The 24,824-nt window shown below is 31.8% G+C and overlaps 3 protein-coding genes across 3 annotated transcripts; 1 reads left to right on the top strand and 2 right to left on the bottom strand.

Moving 5' to 3' along the window:
* Positions 1-228: 228 nt before the first annotated feature.
* LOC11440588 (two-component response regulator 24) lies at positions 229-1,766 on the bottom strand. Its single transcript, XM_003607004.2, has 2 exons — positions 1,114-1,766; positions 229-558 (listed from the first exon to the last, which is right to left on the bottom strand). Exons 1-2 carry the CDS (start codon positions 1,393-1,395, stop codon positions 385-387), a joined length of 456 nt encoding a protein of 151 aa, XP_003607052.1. The 5' UTR covers positions 1,396-1,766; the 3' UTR covers positions 229-384.
* A 4,765-nt stretch (positions 1,767-6,531) lies between these two features.
* Positions 6,532-14,526, top strand: LOC11439146 (alpha-mannosidase 2). Its single transcript, XM_024781337.2, has 4 exons — positions 6,532-7,448; positions 9,977-10,126; positions 10,510-10,542; positions 11,280-14,526. Exons 1-4 carry the CDS (start codon positions 6,915-6,917, stop codon positions 14,013-14,015), a joined length of 3,453 nt encoding a protein of 1,150 aa, XP_024637105.1. The 5' UTR covers positions 6,532-6,914; the 3' UTR covers positions 14,016-14,526.
* A 1,342-nt stretch (positions 14,527-15,868) lies between these two features.
* LOC11434430 (mannose-1-phosphate guanyltransferase alpha) lies at positions 15,869-22,305 on the bottom strand. Its single transcript, XM_003618332.4, has 15 exons — positions 22,014-22,305; positions 21,819-21,916; positions 20,332-20,432; positions 20,156-20,234; positions 19,991-20,051; positions 19,862-19,908; positions 19,138-19,230; positions 18,885-18,975; positions 18,635-18,683; positions 17,500-17,616; positions 17,261-17,408; positions 17,021-17,113; positions 16,873-16,941; positions 16,637-16,679; positions 15,869-16,280 (listed from the first exon to the last, which is right to left on the bottom strand). Exons 1-15 carry the CDS (start codon positions 22,066-22,068, stop codon positions 16,180-16,182), a joined length of 1,245 nt encoding a protein of 414 aa, XP_003618380.2. The 5' UTR covers positions 22,069-22,305; the 3' UTR covers positions 15,869-16,179.
* Between the last annotated feature and the right edge of the window lie 2,519 nt (positions 22,306-24,824).

Genomic DNA, 24,824 nt, shown 5'->3' with positions numbered 1-24,824 from the left:
CTATAAGGGTTGTGATCGTTATCTAAGTTTGATTGTGTATAAGTATTGTCTTGCTCAATTTATTACATAATTAAACTATCAAGTTTAAATCATTAATGGAGGTTCGTGTCCTATATCAATATTTTTTGTAAAAGAAAAGATATTACATCATATCATCACCGACAAAACATTTTAGAAAATATACGATAAAATTTATTTATTAAAATCATTAAAAATAGACGCTAAAAATAATATTTAAAAAATATATGTTTTCATCGCATATTGTAGATAAACTACATTTATTTTTAATCTCATAAATTTCTATTGTATATTGTAGTTAAACTACATTTATTTTTCATCCCAAACATAAGCATAGGTAATCATAGTAATAAATCTGCATTAGTTTCACATGCGGCGCAAGATCCCAGTGATGAACACAAAACTCTCTCGGGTTAAAGGTTTTGGGGTGCTGGCATTAGCTCTTGCTTCTCCAAACATCTGCACATTTTGATCATTGAAGTTTGTTAACATACCAACCACCTTGCTCTGTATCCCCATTGCACGCATCTGCCTCACCAACTACAAAAGTAATTAAGAACATTGCATGAGATGAATTATTTCTAACTAAACAATCGATATTAATTCTCAACAATTTTTTAAAATTGACAACTCATTTATCGACTTGGATTTGACGGAGTCAACTTTATGATGTTGTCATGAGGTTGTTTGATTAAAAGAGATAAACATATATATCTCATAGTTGAACTATCTGCAGTCGAATGTACCATAAAGTTGATGACAAAGGATCTATTTTGATCATATATGGCTATAAATGAATATTACCAACAAAAAATAGTCCACTTGAAAAGAATTCATTTCAGATCTAGAAAATATGTGAGTATGAAACCCATCTTCAGTATGAGGATACCGCAAGTGGTTAATATATAAGTAATTTTGTCTGGGATCTAAGTCTCACATATTTCTTTGTTCTGGTAAATCCAAAGACCCACCGTCTAAATATGAGATTAACTGTTTTATTTGATGTTTATATAAGCTATCAACCAATTAGTTTAAAATGTGGCAAATAAAATAAAAAAAAATAAGCAAAATGGAAAATAATTAATTTTTTGATACCTCAGGTCCATTGATTATGGGCAAATCAAAATCAACAAATATGAAGTCAAATTTGACACCAGTCAACAAAATTTGCATCGCTTCTTGAGCACTATTTGCAGGCTCTGTTTGGATGCCTATTGATTCAAGCATATGATGCTCTAAGCGTCTGGTTGCAGTCACACCATCTACTAGCAATGCATTCATTGGATATGGAGTGTCATACGATTCACGCTTTTTTATCCACATTTTTTTCTCCTCAGGCTTTTTTTGCCGCTTATATCCAGTGGTACCTCCATCCATTGTTGAATGCAGTTTCTGCACAGAAATACAAAATAAGTATTATGTATGAAATATCAAGGGGGCAAGAGCAAAAACTTTATTAATCAACGCCTACTAGAACATAAATAATTATTTTAAGAAAAATATGAAATCTATCGATTGTCTCGTTAAATTTAGAGATAAGAAATTTAACGATGATTTTTTTATCATAAACTTTGATGAACTGTGAAGATTGATATCATATGTGTATTTGAAATGTCTTCTTTTTGCATCGGTGTCAGGTGTCTGGTTGAAGCTACACTTCGTAGCACAATGACTTATCACATGATAAATAGATGCCACCGTAAAATCAAACATAGTATAAACTTATGAATATTTCGAACAAGGAATTAAATAAATATATTTCAAAAACAATTATTTGGGATTGAAGTATAAATTTGCTTCAATATTTCATGATATGATAACGCAATGATTAAAAAAATAAGATCAGGGTAAGGTGATCAACAAGGAACCATCACTTAAAAATGATTGAAAAATGAAATGCATATAGATTTTGTGTAACTTCGAAGTTGTTAGGCACATTAAAACGTAATTGTAACACCCTAATAAGGATTTTTTTTTTGGAAGGAACACCCTAATACATATTGGGAAGTAGCTTATAATAATCTAAATGGAAATATTTCTCTAACCTTGGATCTATGTAAGTTCTCATCTTCAACCGAGTGTGGAGATCGGTTTATATAGACAATGTGTTGAAAAAAGAGAAATAAAATTAATTTTAAATATGCTACAATATCATTAAAATAATTTTGTAAATATTTAATCAAATCGTCATTTAAATGATAAAACAGAAAAACATCACACATTAATAAATTAATATTTATATTAATTGCGTCAATGTACATATTATTATCCTAATTATTTAATACATTTGAAGTGTTAGCTCATTGGTAGCATTTATTCTTTTTTATATTTTTTTATACAGGGTGTCAAACTTAACCTTGTAGTTTCAAGGTTTGAGTTCAAATTCCCTCAGAAACGATGAAAATATGTCATTAGTGACCCTCTTTCTAAATTTTATAAAATAAAATAAGGGATGACATCTAAGACGTGTTAGTCCAGTGATAAGAAAAGTGACAATGAAAAGTGAAAATTTTATTATTTTTTAAGTCCTCCTAAAACTCTTTAAAATAATATTTTAATATCAAGTAAGTTAATTTAAATATTTTTTTATATATTTTATTGGATTTTCATAAGTTTTGAGGCTATAAACCAATAAATAACAACTAGATACTAGTCTATCGATATTATAATAGTACTTAAAATATTTGGCTTTTAGAAAATAATATAATATTTTATTATATCTCTGATCATATATTTTCATTAATATTGCTCCTATTGTAGTGAGATATTTACTGTTTTAGTGGGATATAATTTTTTTATTTAAAATTCAAAATAGTATTATTAAAAGATAAATTAGTAAATAAAAGAGTTTAAATGAAGAATAAAATAGGTAATGAAAAAGCCAAACCAAACTCGTGCATTTTCTTTATATACAGTATAAATTAATGTATTATTCTACATTTATATATATATATATATATATATATATATAGGCTCCTCTTTTTTTTTTTTTTTTTTGTGATGGCCGGGGTTTAAACCCCATACCTTGCATATATTATGTATTGTCCCTACTAACTGAGCTAACCTCACGAGCACATATGTTCCTGTTTAAAGTTAAGCAAGAAGTCAAATGTATTTGATATAAAAGTTAGACTAAATACAGTTGTTTATAATATATAATATTTTTATACTATTATATTATATAATTGTTTTACATAAATAAATGTATACTATCTTTTCAAAAAGAAAAGTAAATATATACTATATTAAATGTCAAAATGAAAGCTAACACAATGATATATTATATATATATATATATATATATATATATATATATATATATATATATATATATATGTGTGTGTGTGAGAGAGAGAGAGAGAGAGATTGTGTCTCTGTACATGTATGTATGTCTCTTGTCACAACAACAAAAGTATTTTATTGTATGAGTGTGTTTGATTTGCTAAAAAATAAGAGATCGAATTGGATGACTTATTCTTACAATGTTTGATTTAGAAAATGGTCATGAGATTGGACAAAACAAGTAGCAAGAGATTGATGAAACAATAATTTTTATCTCTCAATAAGGGTCACTTTGATTCAACGGAGGAGAGATATTTCACTAAAGATTGTAATTTTCTCCTCTTAAAAAATTGTTTTATTACCCTTTTTCAAAAATTGAATTAAACCAATTTAGAACCCCCTTTCAAAAACTCCCAACCAAACATACTCTAAATTATGAGTTAACTTTTTGTTTAGATTATAGATTATCACGAATACCGATATTTTTTATTTTTTTATTTTTTATTTTTTAGTTTTCAATATAAATAATATTATATCTTGTACTATGTGGTTTATTACTTATTTTGTTTTTTTTGTTTTGGTTTCAGAAAACTACATTTTTTTAGGGGAAGAAGGGGAATCAAACACATCCTATACATTTAATATATAATGTTATATCATCATTAAATGTTATAGTATAATAAATACAAATAGGTGAATATAATAGTATTTTTTTCCGAAAAGGGGTATATATATAATAGTATTTTGTTCTATGCATTTAATACATGATATTATTATATTATTTTATCATAGTTTTACATAAAATCACACATGTATGTAATTTTACGTTACATTAAATCAAATATCACATATTTATTAAAAAATAAAAATAACGATGAAAATTTAAAGATAAAAAATGGTGGAGTATTTTTTATTAAGTATTAGAGACTTAAAATTTAATGACCAATTATATTCTTACTTTCTTTAATTTTCACTAAAAAAAATCAACTTTTTATTTAGTGAAAATTGAAGAAAAGAAAAATATAATTGATCATCAAATTTTATGTCTCTAATACTTAACGAAAAATACACACAATTTTTTATGTCTAAATTTTCATTGTTATTTTTATTTTTTAGTAGATATGTGATATTTGATTTAATGTAATGTAAAATTACATACATGTGTGATTTTATGTAAAATTATGATATAATAATAGTATCATGTATTAAATGCATACAACAAAATACTATTATACTATTATATATACCCCTTTTCAAAAAATACTATTATATGTACCTATTTGTATTTGTTGTACTACAACATTTACTGATGATATAATATTATATATTAAATGTATAGGATGTGTTTGATTCACAAAACACTTTGTACTTTCTTCCCTTAAAAAAATGTAATTTCCTCAAAACAAAGCCAAAAACAAAATAAGTACTAAACAAAATAGTACAAGATATAATATTTTTTACAAAAATGCTAAACATCACGACACGCTCATCACGAGTATTTCACGAATTGTACTGAATTCATCTTTCATGAAGCAGAATTGTAACAATTTCATTTATGCTTTTGAAGCTACATCCAACTGGATTAAACTAACAATATATGATCACATGCTTGCAATATAGTGAGCTAATGATGGTGGTTTATAAGATGCCTAGTAACAGTAGTAGCAAAGAGACAGAAGCGGTGGCCTTGTCTTTTTTGAGGCATAGGTGGTCTCTTTTTTTGCCTGTTCTGTTTATGAGTAGTGCAGGAAAGAAAGCAAGATATATAACCTATCCAAAAAAGAAAAAGAAAATGATGGAACATAACAAAAAGTTGTTTTCTTGGAATTCTCGTGAGATAATCTCTCGCGAGATATAGCAAGGCTCTATTTTTTATATTGAAAACTAAAAAAATGTAATTTCCTCAAAACAAAACAAAAACACAAAATAAGTACTAAACAAAATAGTACAAAATAGCACCGTCATTAATTATCTTGGGTTACATTATCTCCTAATTAATTGAATCAATTAAAGTGACTTGTGTAGCCAATTGTTTAAACCCAAAAATGTTCTAAGTTAACAGTGGTACACATAATTGAAGGTAGTCAAAATAATGGTTTGTAGAATTAGGTTTAACATTTATGCTCTTTGTGAGTATCATCTTAGACATATCTCCATCAATTCAAGAATACATTTGCTCATAATTTATCAACTCGCTAGGATAACAATCTTTGGAGTAGTTAACAAATTCACAACTTAGAGACATAGTTCTTTCATCGACGTCACCATTTCAAGCAAAGTGAATTAACGTAGATAGTTATCAGTAAAATCTTTGCTTATTTTCCAATTCAAAGACAATACAAGATATTTCCATATCAAATATTATTGAATGTTTATTGATACCATTTAATGAAACCACTCGAATCAGATTCACAATGATTTTCTAAAGTTCAACCAATACAAACCAAATTTATAAAATTTAATACTTGTTTATTATTATTATTATTATTATTATTATTATACAAACAAACATACAATAATAATAATAATAATAATAACATAATTTGATCAAATTATTATAATTTGATACCATAATTTGATAATAATAATAATTTGATCAAATTATTATAATTTGATGCCATAATTTGATATTCCCTTTGCATTGTTATTATTTTTCTAAAGTTCACAATGGTATCAAAGATAATAATAACATACGCAAATGGAAGATCAAATTATGTATACAAAGGGAAAATCTCGACTCGAACTTGGTAATGTGAGCTCAAACTTATATATTGAGATCCACTCATTCACACGGTCAGTAAAAGATGCATTCACATAGAGACTATATTCACAAATGTTGAATTGAGATGAGATGATTCAGGTTTCAAGTCAATATTATAGTTTTTAAAAGGGTCTTGCTAACCAGTACCCTCAGGACAATGGTTAAGGAATCACCAAATAGAAAGTTTGTCTTTGAAATATAAGATATTATTTTTGTTCAAGTAATGATTATACAACTTTTTCATAAAAACTTACCTATTTTAGATGCTTAACCAATACTCTTAAATAATACTTAACATTCTCCTTTTTAAAAATGTTAAAATTCAAACCACCCGATGTCAATCCAACAACTTTGAAATTTGCCGACTAGGGGAATGCAAAATTTTCCACACTAATAAATTGACAATTTTCACTCAAAATGCACCCTTAAAAATCTCACAAAAAATAAAACCCTAATCTAAGCAATATGCAAGAAAAATCACTTTTGTCCATAGTGCATACTTTTCTAAATGTCTTGTGGAAAAACTATACAAAGATTTCTCTTCACAACACACTAGTCTCACACTCACTCTCACACTTACATTGACATTTCCAAAGCCAAACAAAATATCATCAAAACTTGATTTTTAAGCAAAATCCCTAAATGGGGTTTCTTCAATTTTCTTCCTTCACCATAGATCCGTAAAAATCACTTTTTTTTTCCATCCCAGTTTTCTCATAGACCCAACAAAAAAAATCACTTTTTTTCATCTCAATTTTGCTATAAACATAGCAAAAATCACTTTTTTCATCCTAATTTTGCTGTTACACAGAAAAAAAGCACTTATTTTCATCACCAAAGAACCCTAAAAATCATGGCTTTTTCATCAAGACGTGGAGGAAACTGGGCACAATCGATTCTACCATCATCAAATCCAAAATCAAAGCAACCCAGAAAATCAAAACGAAGAACACTAGTGAAAGATTTCATCTTTTCAAATTTCTTCATAATTGGACTAATAATCTCTTTGTTATTTTTTCTGATTGTTCTTCTCAGATTTGGTGTGCCAAAACCAATCACAACCCATTTCAGAACTCGTACATCACGTTTCAGAAAACCAAAGAAACTATCACTTAATGGTAGTAGTACAATTTTTGGTGGTTTTGCTAGTGTTGATTTGACTACAAAGGGTTTGTATGATAAGATTGAGTTTTTGGATGTTGATGGTGGTGCTTGGAAACAAGGGTGGAGTGTTAGTTATAGAGGTGATGAATGGGATAATGAGAAGTTGAAGGTTTTTGTTGTTCCTCATTCTCATAATGATCCTGGTTGGAAACTTACTGTTGAGGAGTATTATGATAGGCAATCTAGACATATTCTTGATACTATTGTTGAAACTCTTAGCAAGGTGAAATTTTGTCTCTTTCCTTTTCTGGGTTTTGGAGATTTTTATGTTTATGTTTGTTGTTATTGTTGTTTGTTCTATGAAGCACTGACATAGACAATGACATGTAGAGACCAGTAATAATTTAATAAAATGGATGTCATTGAATGTGGCCACATGGTTCGGTGTCTGCACCGAACATCTCTTTTATCTGAAGTGTATGGTGCTACGCGAGTACATGATTTGTTTGATTTATTTATGATCCTTGTTGGATGATTTGTTTGATTTATTTATGATCCTTGTTGGAAGCTTACTGTTGAGGAATATTATGATAGGGATACTATTGTTCAAAACTCTTGGCAAGGTTTTTGTTTGGTTTGCTTTTATGGGTTTTGGAGCTTTTTATGTTTCTGTTTGTTGTTGCTGTTGCTGTATTTGTTTGTTGTATATGAATCACTGACATAGACACTGACACCAAGACAGTGGTAGTAATTTAAGAATGGTAGTAATTGAGTGTAGCCACATAGAGCTTTTTATGTTGTTGTTTGTTATACGATACACAATACTGGCACGTAGACATTGGTAATGATTTAAGAAATTGGAAGTAATTGAGTGTAACCACGTGAGTTGTTATATGTGTCAATGTGAGACACTAAATACATGAGTACATGGCTTGTTTGCTGCTGCTGCTGTTGTTTTTGTTCTATAAAGCACCGACACTGGCACGTAGACATTGGTAATAATTTAAGAAAATGGAAGTAATTGAATGTAACCACATGTGTTGGTGTCGTGTTTTGTGGACACACAATTCGCCTTCAATCTGAAGTGTCTCTACTACATGAGTATATGGCTGGTTTGGTTTTTTATGACTTTAGGAAATTATGACATGGTTTTGTGGATAAGTTTACGTACACGCATTGCATAACTTGAGTTAACCAAGCATCACACTTGATTAATCAGTGAGCTACCAATGATTAACTAGTTAGCTGTTTATACTTAATACAAATAATTCTCACAAACCCTGTGTCACTTATTGAGGGAATGGATAAGACAGTGAATAGTTGAAGTTTTTTGTTGTTCCACATTCTCATAATGATCCTGGCTGGAAACTTACCGTTGAGGAATATTATGATAGGCAGTCTAGACATATACTTGAATCTTGATACTATTGTTGAAACTCTTAACAAGGTGAAATTTTGATTTTGTTTCTTTCCTTTTATGGGTTTTGGAGCTTTTTATGTTTGTTCTATGAAAAACTGACGCAGGAACGTAGTTAATGGTGATAATTTAAGATACTGAAAGTAATTGAGTGTAACCACATGAGTTTTCGAACTTTCTATGTTTGTTGTTGTTGTTTGTTTGTTTGTTTTATGAAGTACTGACACGACATGTAGAGACATTGGTAATAATTTAAGACAATGAAAGTAATTGAGTGTAACCACATGAGTTTTGGAGATTTTTGTCTGTTGTTGTTTGTTTTATGAAGCACCGACACGCTGACACGTAGAAATCAGTAATAATTTAAGAAAATGTGTCAGTGTCAGTGTTGGTGTCACATGAGTACATGACTTGCTGTTGCTGTTGTTGTTCTGGTTTGTTCTATGAAGCACTGATACAAACATGACACTAACCCTGGCATATAGACATTTAGTAATAATTTATGAAAATGGATGCAATTGAATGTAACCACACGTTTGGTGTCGAACACCAGAAATGTCTTCAATCTGAAGTGTCTGAGTGTTACACGAGTACATGACTTGTTGTTTGTTTTATGAAGCACTGATACGACAGTGATTCACAGAGGTTGATAATAATTTAAGAAAATGAAAGTAATTTAGTTGAACTACATGAGTTGTTGCTGTGTCAATGTCGGAGGCACGTTTTCAATTTGAAGTGTTGGTGATACACGAGTACATAGCTTGTTGATGAGTTTACTTACGCACATGTAACATAATTTAAGCCGACCAAACATCATAATTAATCAATGATCTACCTTTTTTCTTTCTTTTTTCTTTTTTTTTCCAGTAATCAGTGATCTACCTTTAATTAACTAGTTAGCTGTTCATACTTAATACACATAATTTTCACAAAACTGTGTTAACTATCGGCGAGTTATTGGTTAAATAAGTTTGATTAATTTGCAGGTAAGGGAACTAATGAAGTGAAGAGTGTGTGTGTGTGTATTTAGCATTACTTTATTTTTTATAAATAAGTTGGAGTGGATTAGTAAATTTATGTTGCTGTCTTGCTGGCTTGTGAGATGTATAAGTGGAAAATGGTTGCAGACTTGCAGTTATATGTTACAAAAGTTAACTCGTTGTTTCAAGCCACAAGATAAGATAGGGGTATTGCCTGCGATAACAAAAGTAGTACATAACTACACATTAAAAGTAAATATTGTTTGTGTTCTCTTTAATGTTATCATGTTTATATGTTAAATTATAAAAATATTTAAAAGCTCCACTAAAATATAGAAAATATTGATTTTGTCCAGTCATAAGTTTGCCGGGTAACTTGAATTATGGTTTTGATTATCTGACTGTGATAATTAGGATCCTCGCCGGAAGTTCATATGGGAAGAGATGTCATACTTAGAGAGATGGTGGAGGGATACCACAGATGTCATGAAGGAAACATTCATCAATTTAGTGAAAAATGGGCAGCTTGAAATTGTTGGAGGTGGCTGGGTGATGAATGATGAGGTAATCTGATGTTGATAATATATTACAACTCTTATCTCATTTTACGGCAATAACTGTTGCATGTGTGTGTGTGTATTCTATAACTCCAGATGTAGCTTCATTCTTGTTGAAGTGATGGAATTATCTTAACAATTATTTGGAGAAGTTTGGTTCTTGAATGCATTTTATCCTCATTATGTTACATTCTTTTTGAACTTTAAGCAGCTTCTAGTTTCTTCTCCTGTTAATGAAATGCATGCTCAAGAAACATGTCTGTGCCTCATGAATAATTATTATTTTCTAACCATGAACCTCATCAAAGCTTTACTATTAATAAAACTGATTAGTGCCAAAGTCCCCAATATATGTATGGAAATTTGACTCTTGTTTTCTCCTTGATGCAGGCCAATTCCCATTATTATGCTATAATTGAACAGGTATGCTGAATTCGTTGACTATCCTTCCAATTGTATATACCGTTTTTCATTTTTGTTTATTTTTGGCTGTTTTGATACAATATTACGCCGATCATTATTTCACTAACAGAGAAAGTCTAATCATGTTTATGTTTTCTTAATAGCTTATTTCATTATGCCTCCTGATAGGTGGCATATTGATGAATTATGAATGTGTTCATTTCCATGCTTTCTTCTCCATTTAATAGCACAATTTCTCTTCAAGGGCCTTTACTTCTCATGTTTTCAGTTTCACTTAAACTAATAAATAGAAGAGAATATAAATTCAATACTTCCTTCACCATTTTCTTTTACAAGTTTCGAAAACAAATATAGCATTTTCAGAAAATTTGAAAATGTAAAAACAAGTTTTTTATTGTTTCTGAAAACGCATTCTCCGTAGCTTGTCTTCCATTTTGTATCTATCACAATTGTTTACTACATTAGTCGTTCATCTCCTTGTTAGCAATTTTAAAATAAACACAATTTTAGAAAATAAAAACCGAAAAACTTTTTAGAAAGTAAACAGATCAAGTTGGTGTATGTGGTAGTGCACTCAGTAATAAATCATTAGACGGGACAGTTGGCTTTCCATGTTTTAGCCTGCCATCAGTGTCATGTCATGTGATTTAATGTTCATATCAGATATGATCATTTTTGCACTTGAAACTTGTATTTTATTATGTGACAGTCTTAATCATTGCTCAATTATGTATCAGATTGCAGAAGGCAACATGTGGTTGAACGACACCATTGGGTTTGTTCCAAGAAATAATTGGGCCATTGATCCATTTGGTTATTCATCTACCATGGCATATCTTCTTCGTCGTATGGGTTTTGACAACATGCTTATCCAGAGGACCCATTATGAGCTAAAGAAAGAACTTGCATGGCATAAGAATTTAGAATATGTATGGCGTCAAAGCTGGGATGCAGAAGAAACCACAGATATATTTGTCCATATGATGCCCTTTTATTCATATGACATACCTCATACGTGTGGTCCTGAGCCAGCTATTTGTTGTCAGTTTGACTTCGCACGCATGCAGGGTTTTGTTTATGAACAATGTCCGTGGGGACAATATCCTGTGGAGACTACTCAGGAAAATGTTCAGGAAAGGGCACTTAAGTTACTTGATCAATACAAGAAAAAATCTACTTTGTACAGAACAAATACTCTTCTTGTTCCGCTTGGAGATGATTTTCGCTATATTAATGTTGAAGAAGCCGAAGCACAGTTCAGAAATTACCAAATGTTGTTTGATTATATCAATTCAAACCCCAGTTTGAATACAGAGGCGAAGTTTGGTACTTTGGAAGACTACTTTACAGTGGTTCGGGATGAAGCTGAAAGAATAAATTACTCATCTCCTGGTGTAGTCGGATCCGGTCTAGTTGAAGGTTTTCCTTCCTTGTCTGGTGATTTTTTTACTTATGCTGATCGGCAACAAGATTACTGGAGTGGTTATTATGTTTCACGGCCATTCTTTAAGGCTGTTGACAGGGTACTGGAGCAGACACTTCGAGCGACAGAAATGATGGTAGCTCTAACACTTGGTTGCTGTCGGAGAGCACATTGTGAGAAGTTTGCAATGGCGTTTTCGTATAAGTTGACTGCTGCTAGAAGGAACTTGGCTCTTTTTCAGCATCACGATGGTGTAACTGGTACTGCAAAAGATCATGTGGTTATGGACTACGGAACTCGAATGCATACCTCATTACAAGACTTGCAGATTTTTATGTCGAAGGGAATCGAGGCACTTCTTGGAATACGGTATGATAAATTGGATCAAAGTCCTTCTCAGTATGAACCCGCAATAGTGAGATCTAAATATGATGCTCAGCCAGTGCATAAAGTGATTAGTATTCGTGACGGTACTTACCAATCGGTTGTGTTTTATAATCCTTTGGAGCAAACCAGAGAAGAAGTTGTGATGGTTGTTGTCGACCGTCCTGACATTACTGTTGTTGACTCTAACATGACCTGTGTTCAAAGCCAAATTTCTCCCGAGTTACGGTATCACAATAGCAAGATCTTTACTGGAAAGCATCGTGTTTACTGGAAAGTTTTGGTTCCTGCAATGGGGTTGGAAACATATTATATCTCCAATGGTTTTGTTGGTTGTGAAAAGGCTGAGCCTGCAAAGTTGAAACTTTTCTCCAAGGCTAGTTCGGTTACCTGTCCTTCGCCGTATTCTTGTGGAAAAATTGAAGGTGATGTAGCTGAAATTGAGAATCAGCATCAAAAACTAACTTTCAATGTAAGATATGGTTTGTTGCAGAAGATAACCTTAAAGAATAGTTCGCCGAGTATTGTCAATGAGGAAGTAGGTTTGTATGCTAGTTCGGGTGGGGCATACTTGTTTAAGCCGAGTGGTGAAGCTCAGCCAATTATTGAAGGAGATGGACTTTTGCTGATCTCAGAGGGCCCTTTGTTGCAGGAAGTATTCTCTTATCCAAAGACAGCTTGGGATAAATCGCCGATTTCTCATAGTACTCGAATATACAACAGCGAGGATGCAGTTCAAGGGTTTGTCGTTGAAAAGGAATATCATGTTGAGCTCATTGACCGTCATTTCAATGATAGGGAGTTGATAGTTAGATATAAAACTGATGTCGATAGCAAAAAGGTTTTTTATTCTGATTTAAATGGATTTCAGATGAGTCGAAGAGAAACTTATGATAAGATTCCTTTGCAAGGCAATTACTACCCTATGCCCTCTCTTGCATTCATACAAGCATCCAATGGTCGAAGGTTTTCTGTCCATTCTCGGCAATCGTTGGGTGTGGCAAGCCTTCAAAATGGATGGCTAGAGATAATGCTTGACCGTCGATTGGTAAGAGATGACGGCCGTGGTTTAGGCCAAGGAGTGATGGATAACCGCGTAATGAATGTTGTCTTCCACTTAACCGTCGAATCCAATATTTCCACTACATCAAATTCGGTTTCGAGCTCTTACCCTCTCAACCCTTCCCTTTTATCTCACCGTGTTGGTTCTCATTTGAACTACCCATTGCATGCATTCATTTCCAAGAAGTCACAGGAATTGTCTGTGAAGCCACCGCCTCGATCGTTTTCCCCTCTCGCCACTCCCTTGCCATGTGATCTTCATATAGTCAACTTTAAGGTTCCAAAGCCGTTAAAGTTTTTGCAGCAACCACATGAAAGTTCTAGATTTGTTCTGATTTTGCACCGACGACATTATGATTCTTCGTACTGTCGGAAGGGAAGATCATCACAATGCACTAGACTAGCTAACGACCCCGTGAATCTGTTCAGCATGTTCAAGGATATTACAGCCTCGAAAGTTAAAGCAACTTCATTGAATCTTCTCCATGAAGATCCTGAAATCATAGGGTTCACAGAACAGTTTGCTGATGTTGCACAAGAGGGGCATGTTTCCATATCTCCAATGGAAATACAAGCCTACCGGTTGGAGTTGCGGCCGCAATAATAGATTTTGCTCGTTACATAATTTTTCCTGCTGATTTATGCTGAAACTAAACAAAGTGAACATTTTGTTACTGCTCCACTAATGGCAGGGATGAATTATTCTTGGACTAATTTCTCATTTGAACACTTGAGTTTAAGATGGTGCAGGTAAAAGAATGTATTGAAACATCCATGCAAGAGGTGTTACCTTCGTCGAGGATTAGATGCATGATATTTTGTAAGATTGCTGTTATAAAGACACGGATGAGACTCTATAGGTTCTACAGCGCGGCTCCTTGGTTGTTTAGTCTGCTTTTGTAGTATTTTGATAATTTTTGTCTTTCTGGAGTAGAGTTGAAAAATGAGTTTTGCTTTATTGAACGATAACATATCTTGTATAACAAGTTTTCTTAGAGACTAGTGATACATTCATGTACATATTTAATACCTCTATTTTGTGCAAATGAGTGTATTCTTCTTTGGTTGCAGGCTCAACAATTTGCATTCACAGTTATGAAAATACATTTCCTAGACAATTAGATAGTACAGGTTTTAGTTTTTAAATATTCATCTGTCTTGAAAAGGATCAAAGGGCAAGATATTCATGCTGGCTAGTGATAGCATATTGGTATTGTATGTGGAGGTTACTAAACTGGTTTCTTGTGGCAAAATAGTTCATGAGAAGGGTCCATTTATTTTTCATGCTATTCATGAGTAGTTTTCAAAATTGGACTGGCCAGCTCGGACCGATCCGGGAACCAGTTATGTTTCCGGTCTACTTGAAAAATAATCTTATTAGAATTTGTGGAATATTTTCGAAGCGATGAGAACCAGACAAAATGACTTGTTAGAACCGGTTTAATTTGTAATTCTTTACTTTTTTAACCAAAAGGATATTGTTTATTTACTATATTGTTTTTTCTGGTTTAGCAAACTAAAGGTATCTCCCGCGCACAATGTTGGAGAAAAGACTAATCCCCTTGAGGAAACTAAGATTCATTTAAGGAGCCGATCTCTTCCAACAAAATACTCACTATATTATTTATAGATAAATAAAAAAAGACTTTTTTTTATCTTATAAAACACAATGGTTTTATATCAAGTAAAAAATTATTTAACTATGAATAGTGTTTTCACCAATTCAGTATCTGGGTTCGATATTAAAAATATTGCATATAAGCAGTTTTGTAAGGAATTCAAAGTTTTTCAACTTAAAGTAAAGTCTCTTGTAACTTGTAAGCTTTATATTATAATAACAGGATTGAACTAAAATTTTATAAGTTAAAATAGGAACTACAAGTGTTGAGCATACTAATATGGAACTTGTGCTCTTATGAAAAAAATTAGAGACTATCATTCAAGTTTTGGATAAACTTTATAGAAACTAATTAATTCTAAACAAATAAAAAATGATCTTGTAATGTCTATTAGTCTTCAAAAACAGACATGATTATTTAACAGCCTAAGTTGAGCAAGAAACAGTAATATGTATATTTGTCCAAAAGTTTATCAATTCAATGTCTTTAGAATTGAATGAATAGTTGATTGGTGAGGCTTCTATTGTTCAAGTGCAACCATTTTAATGGATTTAAAACAATTATATGCAACAAAATGAAAAAAATGTGAAAAAATTTGGTTAAGAAATAAGCTATTTTCACAAATTTAATTGGTTGAGAAACAATATGAACTATCATAAGCCATGCTAGAGAGTTTGTGAAAATAAATTGAAAATAGCTTATAGACATGTAATAAGTTGTTTCCAAGTTCTACAAAACAATCTCAAAACAACTATGCCAGTAAATATACTCAAATAAGTCAATCCAAACAAATCTTATGATTCATGACTATTTGATCCAACGTAATTTTGACAATAGATTAAAGTAACAATATAAGCATTGTATTGACTCAAGTTTGATTTACACTTAAATAATTGGTTCAGTTGTGAACATTAAACAAAATTAGAAGGATATGGAAAGAATACATTGGAATGTTAATACATAAGCCAAAAATTCCAGCTACATTCTGTGATATGGTATTAAAAATGAGTGTCCTTTTCCTTGGACTTGAGATTAATTTATCATCACTCCTAGAAGAAACAAAATTCTACATAGAAATGAGAAAACCAATATGCTACAAGCCTCTTCATTTGATGAGAAACTAGTAAAATTCTCATTTTTCTCTGATGATTATAAGATGATTTCATCTTGCACACTGACATTAAGAATCTTGTGAGGAAGAACAATACTATTGATCACCACTACCTCGTCTTCAACCGTCACAGCTTCACCTAAAGTTAAAGATAAGAAAAGAGGAACTAAGGTCAATACTGATATAAATGCAACTAGACATGAACTTTGAGAACTAGCAATAATGTGGAATAACAAATCATGTTTGGAAAAACAGCTTAATTAAGTGCATACAGCATGAATTCTTATGTATAAGCTATTTCTATGTTGAACGATAAAATCAAGTCAAACTTGTTTTGTAAGCTATTATGGAGAGCTTATGGAAATAAGTTGAAAACAACTTAAAGACATGTCATAAGTTGTTTCCATAAGCTCTCTCAAACAGTCTCACAAGTACTTATGCTAGTTTATAAGCTCAAATAAGTTAATCCAAACAGGCACAAAGAAGAGTGTGTACCTAGGATGGTTATGCCAAGCTTTGCACTGTAATCACCATCAGCCTGAAACAATTAATTAAAATTGGTTAGCAACAGTAAGATTGAACGGTTAAAACCAACCACATGATTGACGGAATTTTCGACCAACAGTTAAAATTGCAAACCTCTCACACCGATTTTCCAAACTTTTTATTTAAAATTTTCTCTATTTTTTATTGTCTTTATATCACTAGTTCATAAAATGTACTAAACTTGCCTGTACACGTGACCATCTTCCGAGCGACGACTTCCATCCAACAATGGAATTTATGACTACCGCATTTTCCTGTCAAGAAGAAAAACATATTTTGTTCATATATTGAAGAAGAGATTACATCACATATCTCAGGAATCCATGTCGATACCTTAACTTCAACATCGTCCAAAACGATACAACCGATTAACCTGACGCCAGCACCAACCCGAACATTTGCTGAGATAGAAACATTTGGACCAATCTGTTCAGAAAAGAAAACATATTTTACAATTCATGCCTAAATATTCAGATTCATATAACCAAAAAATTTGGTTTTCTACACAAGTTCTATAACATCCAATCTTTATAGGATATACACGAACTCTTGAAGATGGAAGAATTGAACTACCTTCGCAGATGGATGAACTTTGGCAGATGGATGAATATATACATCACCGACAATTTTAGCATTTTTTTTACCATCTCCACTGGCCAAAAGATGGGGGGAAGTATACCGAAATTGAGCAAGATACAACTCCGAGCATTTCAAAGACAGGCTATTCACGCAAAGCGTATATGGTAAGTAAAAATTCAATAACGGTCCAACATTAAAGCTAAGAGCAGTGTTAAGATACTATGTAATCTTACCCTGGAGTTTTAATTTGCTCCCAGAAATCGTTTGTTTCATATGTATACAATTTCTTCTTTCCAGCTAGAGGTGATAGTATATCTTGATCTAGTCTAACAAAATCTTTAGGAAGAGTCCTGAAGGAAAAAATATCTACATTAGTCTTTTGAAGATAATGCAGTTTTCAAAGGGAGGGAAAAAGTCGAAATCGGAAATAAGCTGATAACAGCTTATGAACATGGCATAGGATGTTTTCATAAGCTCTTTTAAACAGTCGTGCAAGTGCTTTTGCTAGTAGATAAACTCAAATTAGTTAACCCAAACAACCCTAAAGTAGAATGTAGAGACTCATGTTTCAAACTTGAGAGTCCACGCGAACTCATGGATTATCTATAGACTTGATTTGTGAAGTTGTACGAGTATACTTATACAAAAATAATGTTTAAAACTTCTATCATAGTATCTAAACACAATATAATACTTTGTTCATGATAAATATTCAACAATCAACTCAGACATAAAGAAAACCACTACAACAAAAATGTAAACTACAATCAGAATGGACTCGGATCAAACCAGATCAGACCAGAGATTTCAACTCATTTTACTTGGGTTCGTTTACCTTGTTGGCATGTTGGAATCATTGCAAACTTGTAACATTGGGTTGTTCATGATTTCTGGTTTGTGACTTCTAAACTAAGATATGGGGTTGAGACTCAATACAACATCGATGTGTGTATGTATGAGTGTATGCAGAGTCTACCCAAGTTTACAGAGAATAGATTTTGTAAGCAAAGCAATGTTGTCAATTGCAGATTGCGGAAACAAGCTGTTTGTTCAGGGCAATGGCCGCTATCTGACAATATTTTATACTGAATAGCATATCACGGGACAATAGTAATTTGTTCAATTTCCACTATACTGTAGCACTATAACACCGGTATAGCCGCTATTTAACAATACTGAAGCAAAGTTAACTCAATTTTGATAACTAGAGTCGTAAACTCGTACACTTTAAGGAGTTAACTCGAGTTTGACAGTCGTGTCCATGCACATTAGAACCAATATGTCAGGCACATGCATTCAGATATGCCTTTGAGAAAGCTGTCATGAATTTTGCTAAAGAAATTTTAAAATATTTGGCATTTAATCAACCTTGTCGCAGACTGGAGAGCTTCAAAGCTGGAAAGACGTCTTAGATTACCTGTGGTGCAGTCAATGTAATCAAATCAGTTTTAAATGGTGCAAGTTTATTCTGAATAAATAAGCAAAAAACAAAAGTATGTAAATTTTCTAGTTCGTAGGTATGGAAGTCATATATACATGAAAAAAATGTCATGTTGTATACATCAAACACAACTCTTTTATAATCAACATTTTTTAATTTTGATGGAAAGAGACAAACCTCTTCCTTCTCGGTTTATAGATACATCCTCGATGGCGGCAAAAATATCAGGTGTGAAAATGTATACACCGCAATTTATCAAATCACTAACCTGCATACTGTAAATGGTTATTCTTCTTCTCTAGGTATTGTCAGAAGCAAAATAAATAAAATATCTTTTACAAATCAAGCTCCAGCAATGAATATTTTTCTTTTTATTGTGAAGAAAATAATATAAAATTTGTAAAGAGAAATAAACCAAACAGATACTCACAAATGTCTCAGGTTTCTCAGTATAATGCAGTAATTCATGAGTTTCTGGATCAGCAACCAACTCACCGAACTGGTTAGCAGATTCAGCCGAAACCTATGCAAAACATCCACAACGCCGTAAGGAGCATGAAAACATGGTTTTCCATCAATAAACTAGGATGCATCTATAAAGTGACATATAGTATCTGCCGGTGTTGTCAATCGCAGATCGCAGAAAATAGCAGTTTGTTCAAATTCCACCACACAATAATGCTATAGAGCTGTTATAGTCGCTGTTTGACAACATTTTGTACTAAATAGCATATCACAAAACAATAGTCGTTTTTTCAAATTCCACTACACTATACTGCTATAGCCGCTATTTAACAACTCTAATATCTATCTATCTATCTATATATTTAAATGCACATATTATACAAAGATGCATGCCAATTTATACTGTCAGTATATATGGCCTGTTTGGATTGGCTTATTTGAGATTATCTACCGACATAAGCACTTGTAAGACTGTTTGGAGCACTTGTGGAAGCAGCTTATAATATGTCCATAAGCTGTTTTCAACTCATTTCCACAGGCTATCTAAAATAGCTTATAACTTATACATATGAAAGCAGCTTGACTTTATTTTATCTTTGTTATCGAAATAGTTTATACATAAGCACTTAATATTAGCTTATCATTGCACACAATTGCACAAATATACCAAATTTTATTTATGCACCAACCTTGATCACTAACATTGTCCCCATCCCACCATATTTTATATGAGCATCTGTAAAAAGAAAAAGGAAATAGTTCAGTAGTGCCGTGAATTAGAAGAGCTACAGTCTGTAACTAAAAAGCAACACACTTACCAAGCATGGATGGTAGTGGAAAACTGCAGCATACATCACAATTTAACAGAAAGATATGTGACTGCAAAATCAAAATATAACCTATCTGTTAGAACATAGACATGTACATTCAAAAGTTAATCAACAATATAATGCAAAATCAGTGTTAAAAGCAATGTTCCTAACTGGACTGTCTTCCATGATTATATCTCTGAAGTAGTAAAGGCCACCTGCTGAGCCATGTGGTTTATCCTCCTTCAAATATCTACATTGATATTAGTAAAACATTATGGTTAGGTCCAGAATTTAACAAAGCATGTAAACATACATTTTTGAAAGCTTCATGGTAATGTAGTAATCACCTTACTGGTAATTTCAGCTCATTTGAAATTGAAGAGACGTATAGAGCGAACTCTCGTTCCTCATGGAATCCAATAAGATAAATTTGAGCTAAATTGGGTATCTGTATAAGACAAAACAAGCAAATATAAATACTTCTCTTCTGACTTCTCTGCATCAGTACCGAAGCTGAAAGATTTAATTTTAGACTAATGGACACCACATTACATATACTAATGAAAATAAAATCACAACCGTTCAAGTTTAATCGCTAAAAACTTTTTATTCATTTTTAACCTTTAAATTGAACAAAAAATGTGTGCTTTTAGCCATCATTATCAGGACCAAAAACACCAAGTTTTTGTATTTTGCAAACTAAAGTTGAACGTTCATGATTTTAAAAAGATTAAAAGCATGATTGAATTGACTTATTTGAGCTTATCTACCGGCATAAGCACTTGCGAGATTGTTTAGAAGAGCTTATGGAAACAACTTATGACATGCCCATAAACTATTTTCAACTTATTTCCATAAGCTCTCCAAGATAGCTTATGAAAATAACATAGCTTTATATGAAACCAGTTTATCGCCATTTTATAAAAACCAATGGCATGTTTGAATTGGCTGATTTGAGCTTTTCTTCAGACATAAGCATTTGTGAGACTGTTTGAAAGAGCTTATGGAAACAACTTATATCTAATATAAAACCAGTTTAACTTTATATAATATAAACTCTTATGTGATAAGCACTTGTAGCATAAACACTTGATAAAGGTGTTTTTTTATGGGCCTTAATAAAAGTGTTTATCCAAACAGGGTCTAACTAACATATTCACCTACTCTAGAAAAACACATCTAGACCAATTTTTTTTATTTTAATTACATTATTAATTATAATGTAAACTGTCAAGTATGCAAGTCAACATAGAAATTGAAGGTCCCTTTTAGTTTTCTCAATGTAGGACCATTTTTTATTGGTTTATTTGAGCTTATCTACAAACATAAGTTTGGTGAAACTATTTGAGAGAACTTATGAAAACAACTTATTACATTGTTTATAAGTTGTTTTCAGCTTATTTTCACAACTTCTCCAAGATTGCATATGAAAACAGCTTATACGAAAAACAGCTTAGCTTTATTTTATCTATAGCTATAGAAATAGCTTATACATAAAGCGCTTATTACGATGAGCACTTGTGCCATAAGCTGCAAATAAATTGTTCATCCAAACATGGCCATTTTTTATTGGTTTATTTGAACTTATCTACTAACATAAGTTTTGTGAGACTGTTTGGGAGAACTTCTGAAAACTTATGACATTGTTCATAACCTGTTTTCAGCTTATTTTCATTAGTTCTCCAACATAACTTATACGAAAAAAGTTTAACTATTTTATCTTTTGCTGTAGAAATAGCTTTTACATAAGCACTTAGATAAACTGTTTGTCCAAACAGGGACGTAATCAAGAACATTATGAATGAAAATTGAGGAGAAAAACAAAGAAGCAAACCCTTTTACAAGCAGAAATAGGATGATGAACCATAGGTTGACCTGCCAAAGGAAAAAGGGGTTTTGGAGTATTGAAAGAAAGTGGTCGAAATCTAGTTCCTGCAAATCAAATTCAACAAAAATAATCAAAACCCAAAATTTCAAATACAAAAAAGATTATAAATTTAATCAGAAAAAAACCAATGAAACCAATTACCTTTGGTGGGTCCACCCACCATAATCACAGCAACAACTTTTTCTGAACTATCCATGAATAATAAAGCACAGATCTTTGAACTCAAAATTCAAACTTGACAACAATGTTTGATTGAATTGTAGTGTTTGAGATTCAACAAGGTTTTTTTGGTTATATTAAGGTTTAGTGTTCCAAAACAAAGGTTCATGTGATGTGTTAAATCGTGTGTGCTTTTTGTGTCGTTCTAACTTAAGATGCACGGTTGGTAGTGACAGCAGCTAGATGAGATACCTAGTATATGCTCATTACATAAATCTAGTTATAATAGTTAAACTACTGTGGTCGAAAAAAAAAAAAAAAACTTCAAATTCATGGAATAAATGTATCTATCTATAATTAGGGATGTAAGTGGTTCGGACAAAACCGATGAAATTGAAAATTCAAATGGAATCAAACCGAGAAAGTATCCGACTTTATTAGGTTCGGTTCAAAATCGAACCGAACCAACCTAAACTGATATAGTTTGGTTCGATTCTTGGTTTTTAATTTTGAGATCCAAAGAACCAACAAACCGAATCGATGCTAGCCTCACTCCCCATTTTAGTAATCTTATCGCTCCTCACAAACACCTATGAATAAGCTCAAGATTAAAGTCCAACATAAAATATTTCTTAATTCATTCACTTTCTCCCATCATCATATCTCATCTCATCACTCACACTCTATTTCGTTTCTACTGAACAAAGAACATTCCGCAAGTCACACATAACCCATTGTTCCTCACCGCCGTTGGGATCATCCATCTCTTGTTGGGCATGTTAGTTAAAAAACATAGAACACGGAAAACAATGTACTATGAAATATTTAAGTATGTTGTATGCATGAAACACAAATATGTGAAAATATAAATTTTTTATTGTATTTTCAAACAAACTGATCCAAACTGACTAGTCTCGTTAGGTTTCTTTTTTGAAAATCAGTAAAAATCGAACCGATGAAGATTTCATTGATTTGGACATTTTTTTGACCAAAAACCGACCCAAACCAAACTGTTACACCCCTATCTATAATATAGTTCAAATACATAGTGTAAACGAGATACATCAGTTACTCAATGTATTTGAAAAATGGATATTTGTTTGTAATAGTAGTGACAAGATGAAGCTCCCTCAAAAAAAAAAATAAGAATGAAGTATTATTTTTATTAAATAGAACTTTAGTACCTTTATTTTTGGAGTTCGTTCACGATATTAATAAATATTGTCAGTCAAAATTTTGAATTCTTTTGAATGATTCATTTTTAAGTAAATTTTATTAATCACATTAGTTCAATCATTAAATTTAAGATAGTTGTTTATGAGTAAGGTTGAGGAATAGAGAGAGTGAAAAATAAAATAAATGGTTAATGATATTTTGATAAGTCGGTAGCGGATAAACATTAATCGAATAATGAGTTAGTTGGCAGATTGCGGATAAATTATTGAATTTAATTTACAGTGGTTTGATAAATTAACTGTTGAATTAGCCAATGAATATGAAATGACAAAATAATATGTTTTCAATTAACTTCTCATGATCCTCCGATTTTGGATATTTCAGAGAAGCTGATATGTCTCCTCAAGTGCCATTGAAGGTGTCCATTTTCGCTTGGCGGTTACTTCGTGACAGATTGCCAACAAAAAACAACCTCCTTAGACGCTACATCATTTCAAGCGCAAACTCCTTTTGCTTGGCAGGTTGTGATCAAGTGAAAACTGTGCAGCATTTGTTTCTTCATTGTGATGTGTCGAGTTCTCATTGGCAGCAGGTTCGAAATTGGATTGGTGTTTCAAGTGTTGATCATCAAAGTATTCAGGCTCATTTTGTCCAGTTTTTGAGTTACTTAGGTGGTTCAAGGGAGCGTCGATCTTCTTTACAGTTACTTTGACTTCTTTGTTCTATTTGGTTGGTGTGGAATGATCGTAATAACATATTGTTTAATAATTCCCATAGCTCCACTATGGATCTCGTGGAGAAAATTAAATTTCATTCCTATTGGTGGTTAAGGGCTAATAATGTCATTTTTGTTCATGATTATCAATAGTGGTGGTCGAACCCTTTGACTTGTTTGGGTATCGGCTGACTGCTTGGTTTGTAATTTTTTAACAGATACTTTATTTCTTTGAGAGCCCTCTCTAATACGCCTTGTGCCAAAAAGGTGTCTCTGTCTGTGTGATTATATATATACTATTTTTGTTTCTTAAAAAAATAATATGTTTTCAATTAATATTTATTTGTTTTAATTATGATAACAATTGTAAATTGAAAAAGAAATTTGATAAGCTATAAATTCAAACACTATTATAAAATTATGTTATAAAAAAAAATTCCATTAGTAACATAAGATAGGATATGTCACTTAATTCATACACAATAAGTTAGTGGGGGAAAACATACCATGAATGATTTCACATAAGACCAATTTTCGAGTTTGTGACAGGTGATTTATAAGATCATATAATCATAATAGATATGTATGATTTCAAAGACTTATCATGTTTTGTTACTGTTCTTTCCATCCTAAATTATAAGTCGATTTAAGAAAGAAATTCTTTTTATCATAAATTATAAGTCGTTTTACAATATCAATGAAACATTAATGTTACTTTTTTCTACACCATTAACTATTTATTACATTCTCTTCCTTCAATTTTTAATTTATCTTTTCCATACATTTCTTAATACGTATGAAATGACCAAAACGAACTACAATTTAAGACAGGAGTAACTTATAACAATTTTTTTTAAGCATTTGAGTTTATATCCTATAATTTTTTCGCTGTCAATTTTACC

This window comes from Medicago truncatula, chromosome 6 (genome assembly GCF_003473485.1).
Source record: "Medicago truncatula cultivar Jemalong A17 chromosome 6, MtrunA17r5.0-ANR, whole genome shotgun sequence".
Taxonomy (NCBI): domain Eukaryota; kingdom Viridiplantae; phylum Streptophyta; class Magnoliopsida; order Fabales; family Fabaceae; genus Medicago; species Medicago truncatula.
The sequence above is the reverse complement of the archived record's forward strand: the minus strand, read 5'-3'. Positions and strand labels throughout refer to the sequence as shown.

Bases quoted from the DNA above. Each gene is read 5' to 3' on its own strand.
- LOC11440588 (XM_003607004.2), bottom strand. From the start codon at position 1,395: ATGGATGGAGGTACCACTGGATATAAGCGGCAAAAAAAGCCTGAGGAG. The intron at 559-1,113 runs GTATCAAAAAAT...TTACTTTTGTAG, and splicing joins CCATAATCAATGGACCTGAG to TTGGTGAGGCAGATGCGTGC.
- LOC11439146 (XM_024781337.2), top strand. From the start codon at position 6,915: ATGGCTTTTTCATCAAGACGTGGAGGAAACTGGGCACAATCGATTCTA. The intron at 7,449-9,976 runs GTGAAATTTTGT...TGTGATAATTAG, and splicing joins TTGTTGAAACTCTTAGCAAG to GATCCTCGCCGGAAGTTCAT. The intron at 10,543-11,279 runs GTATGCTGAATT...ATTATGTATCAG, and splicing joins ATTATGCTATAATTGAACAG to ATTGCAGAAGGCAACATGTG.
- LOC11434430 (XM_003618332.4), bottom strand. From the start codon at position 22,068: ATGGATAGTTCAGAAAAAGTTGTTGCTGTGATTATGGTGGGTGGACCC. The intron at 20,433-21,818 runs GTTTGCTTCTTT...TGTCTTATACAG, and splicing joins CTATTTCTGCTTGTAAAAGG to ATACCCAATTTAGCTCAAAT. The intron at 18,684-18,884 runs GTTTGTCTCTTT...ACTGCACCACAG, and splicing joins TATAAACCGAGAAGGAAGAG to GTAATCTAAGACGTCTTTCC.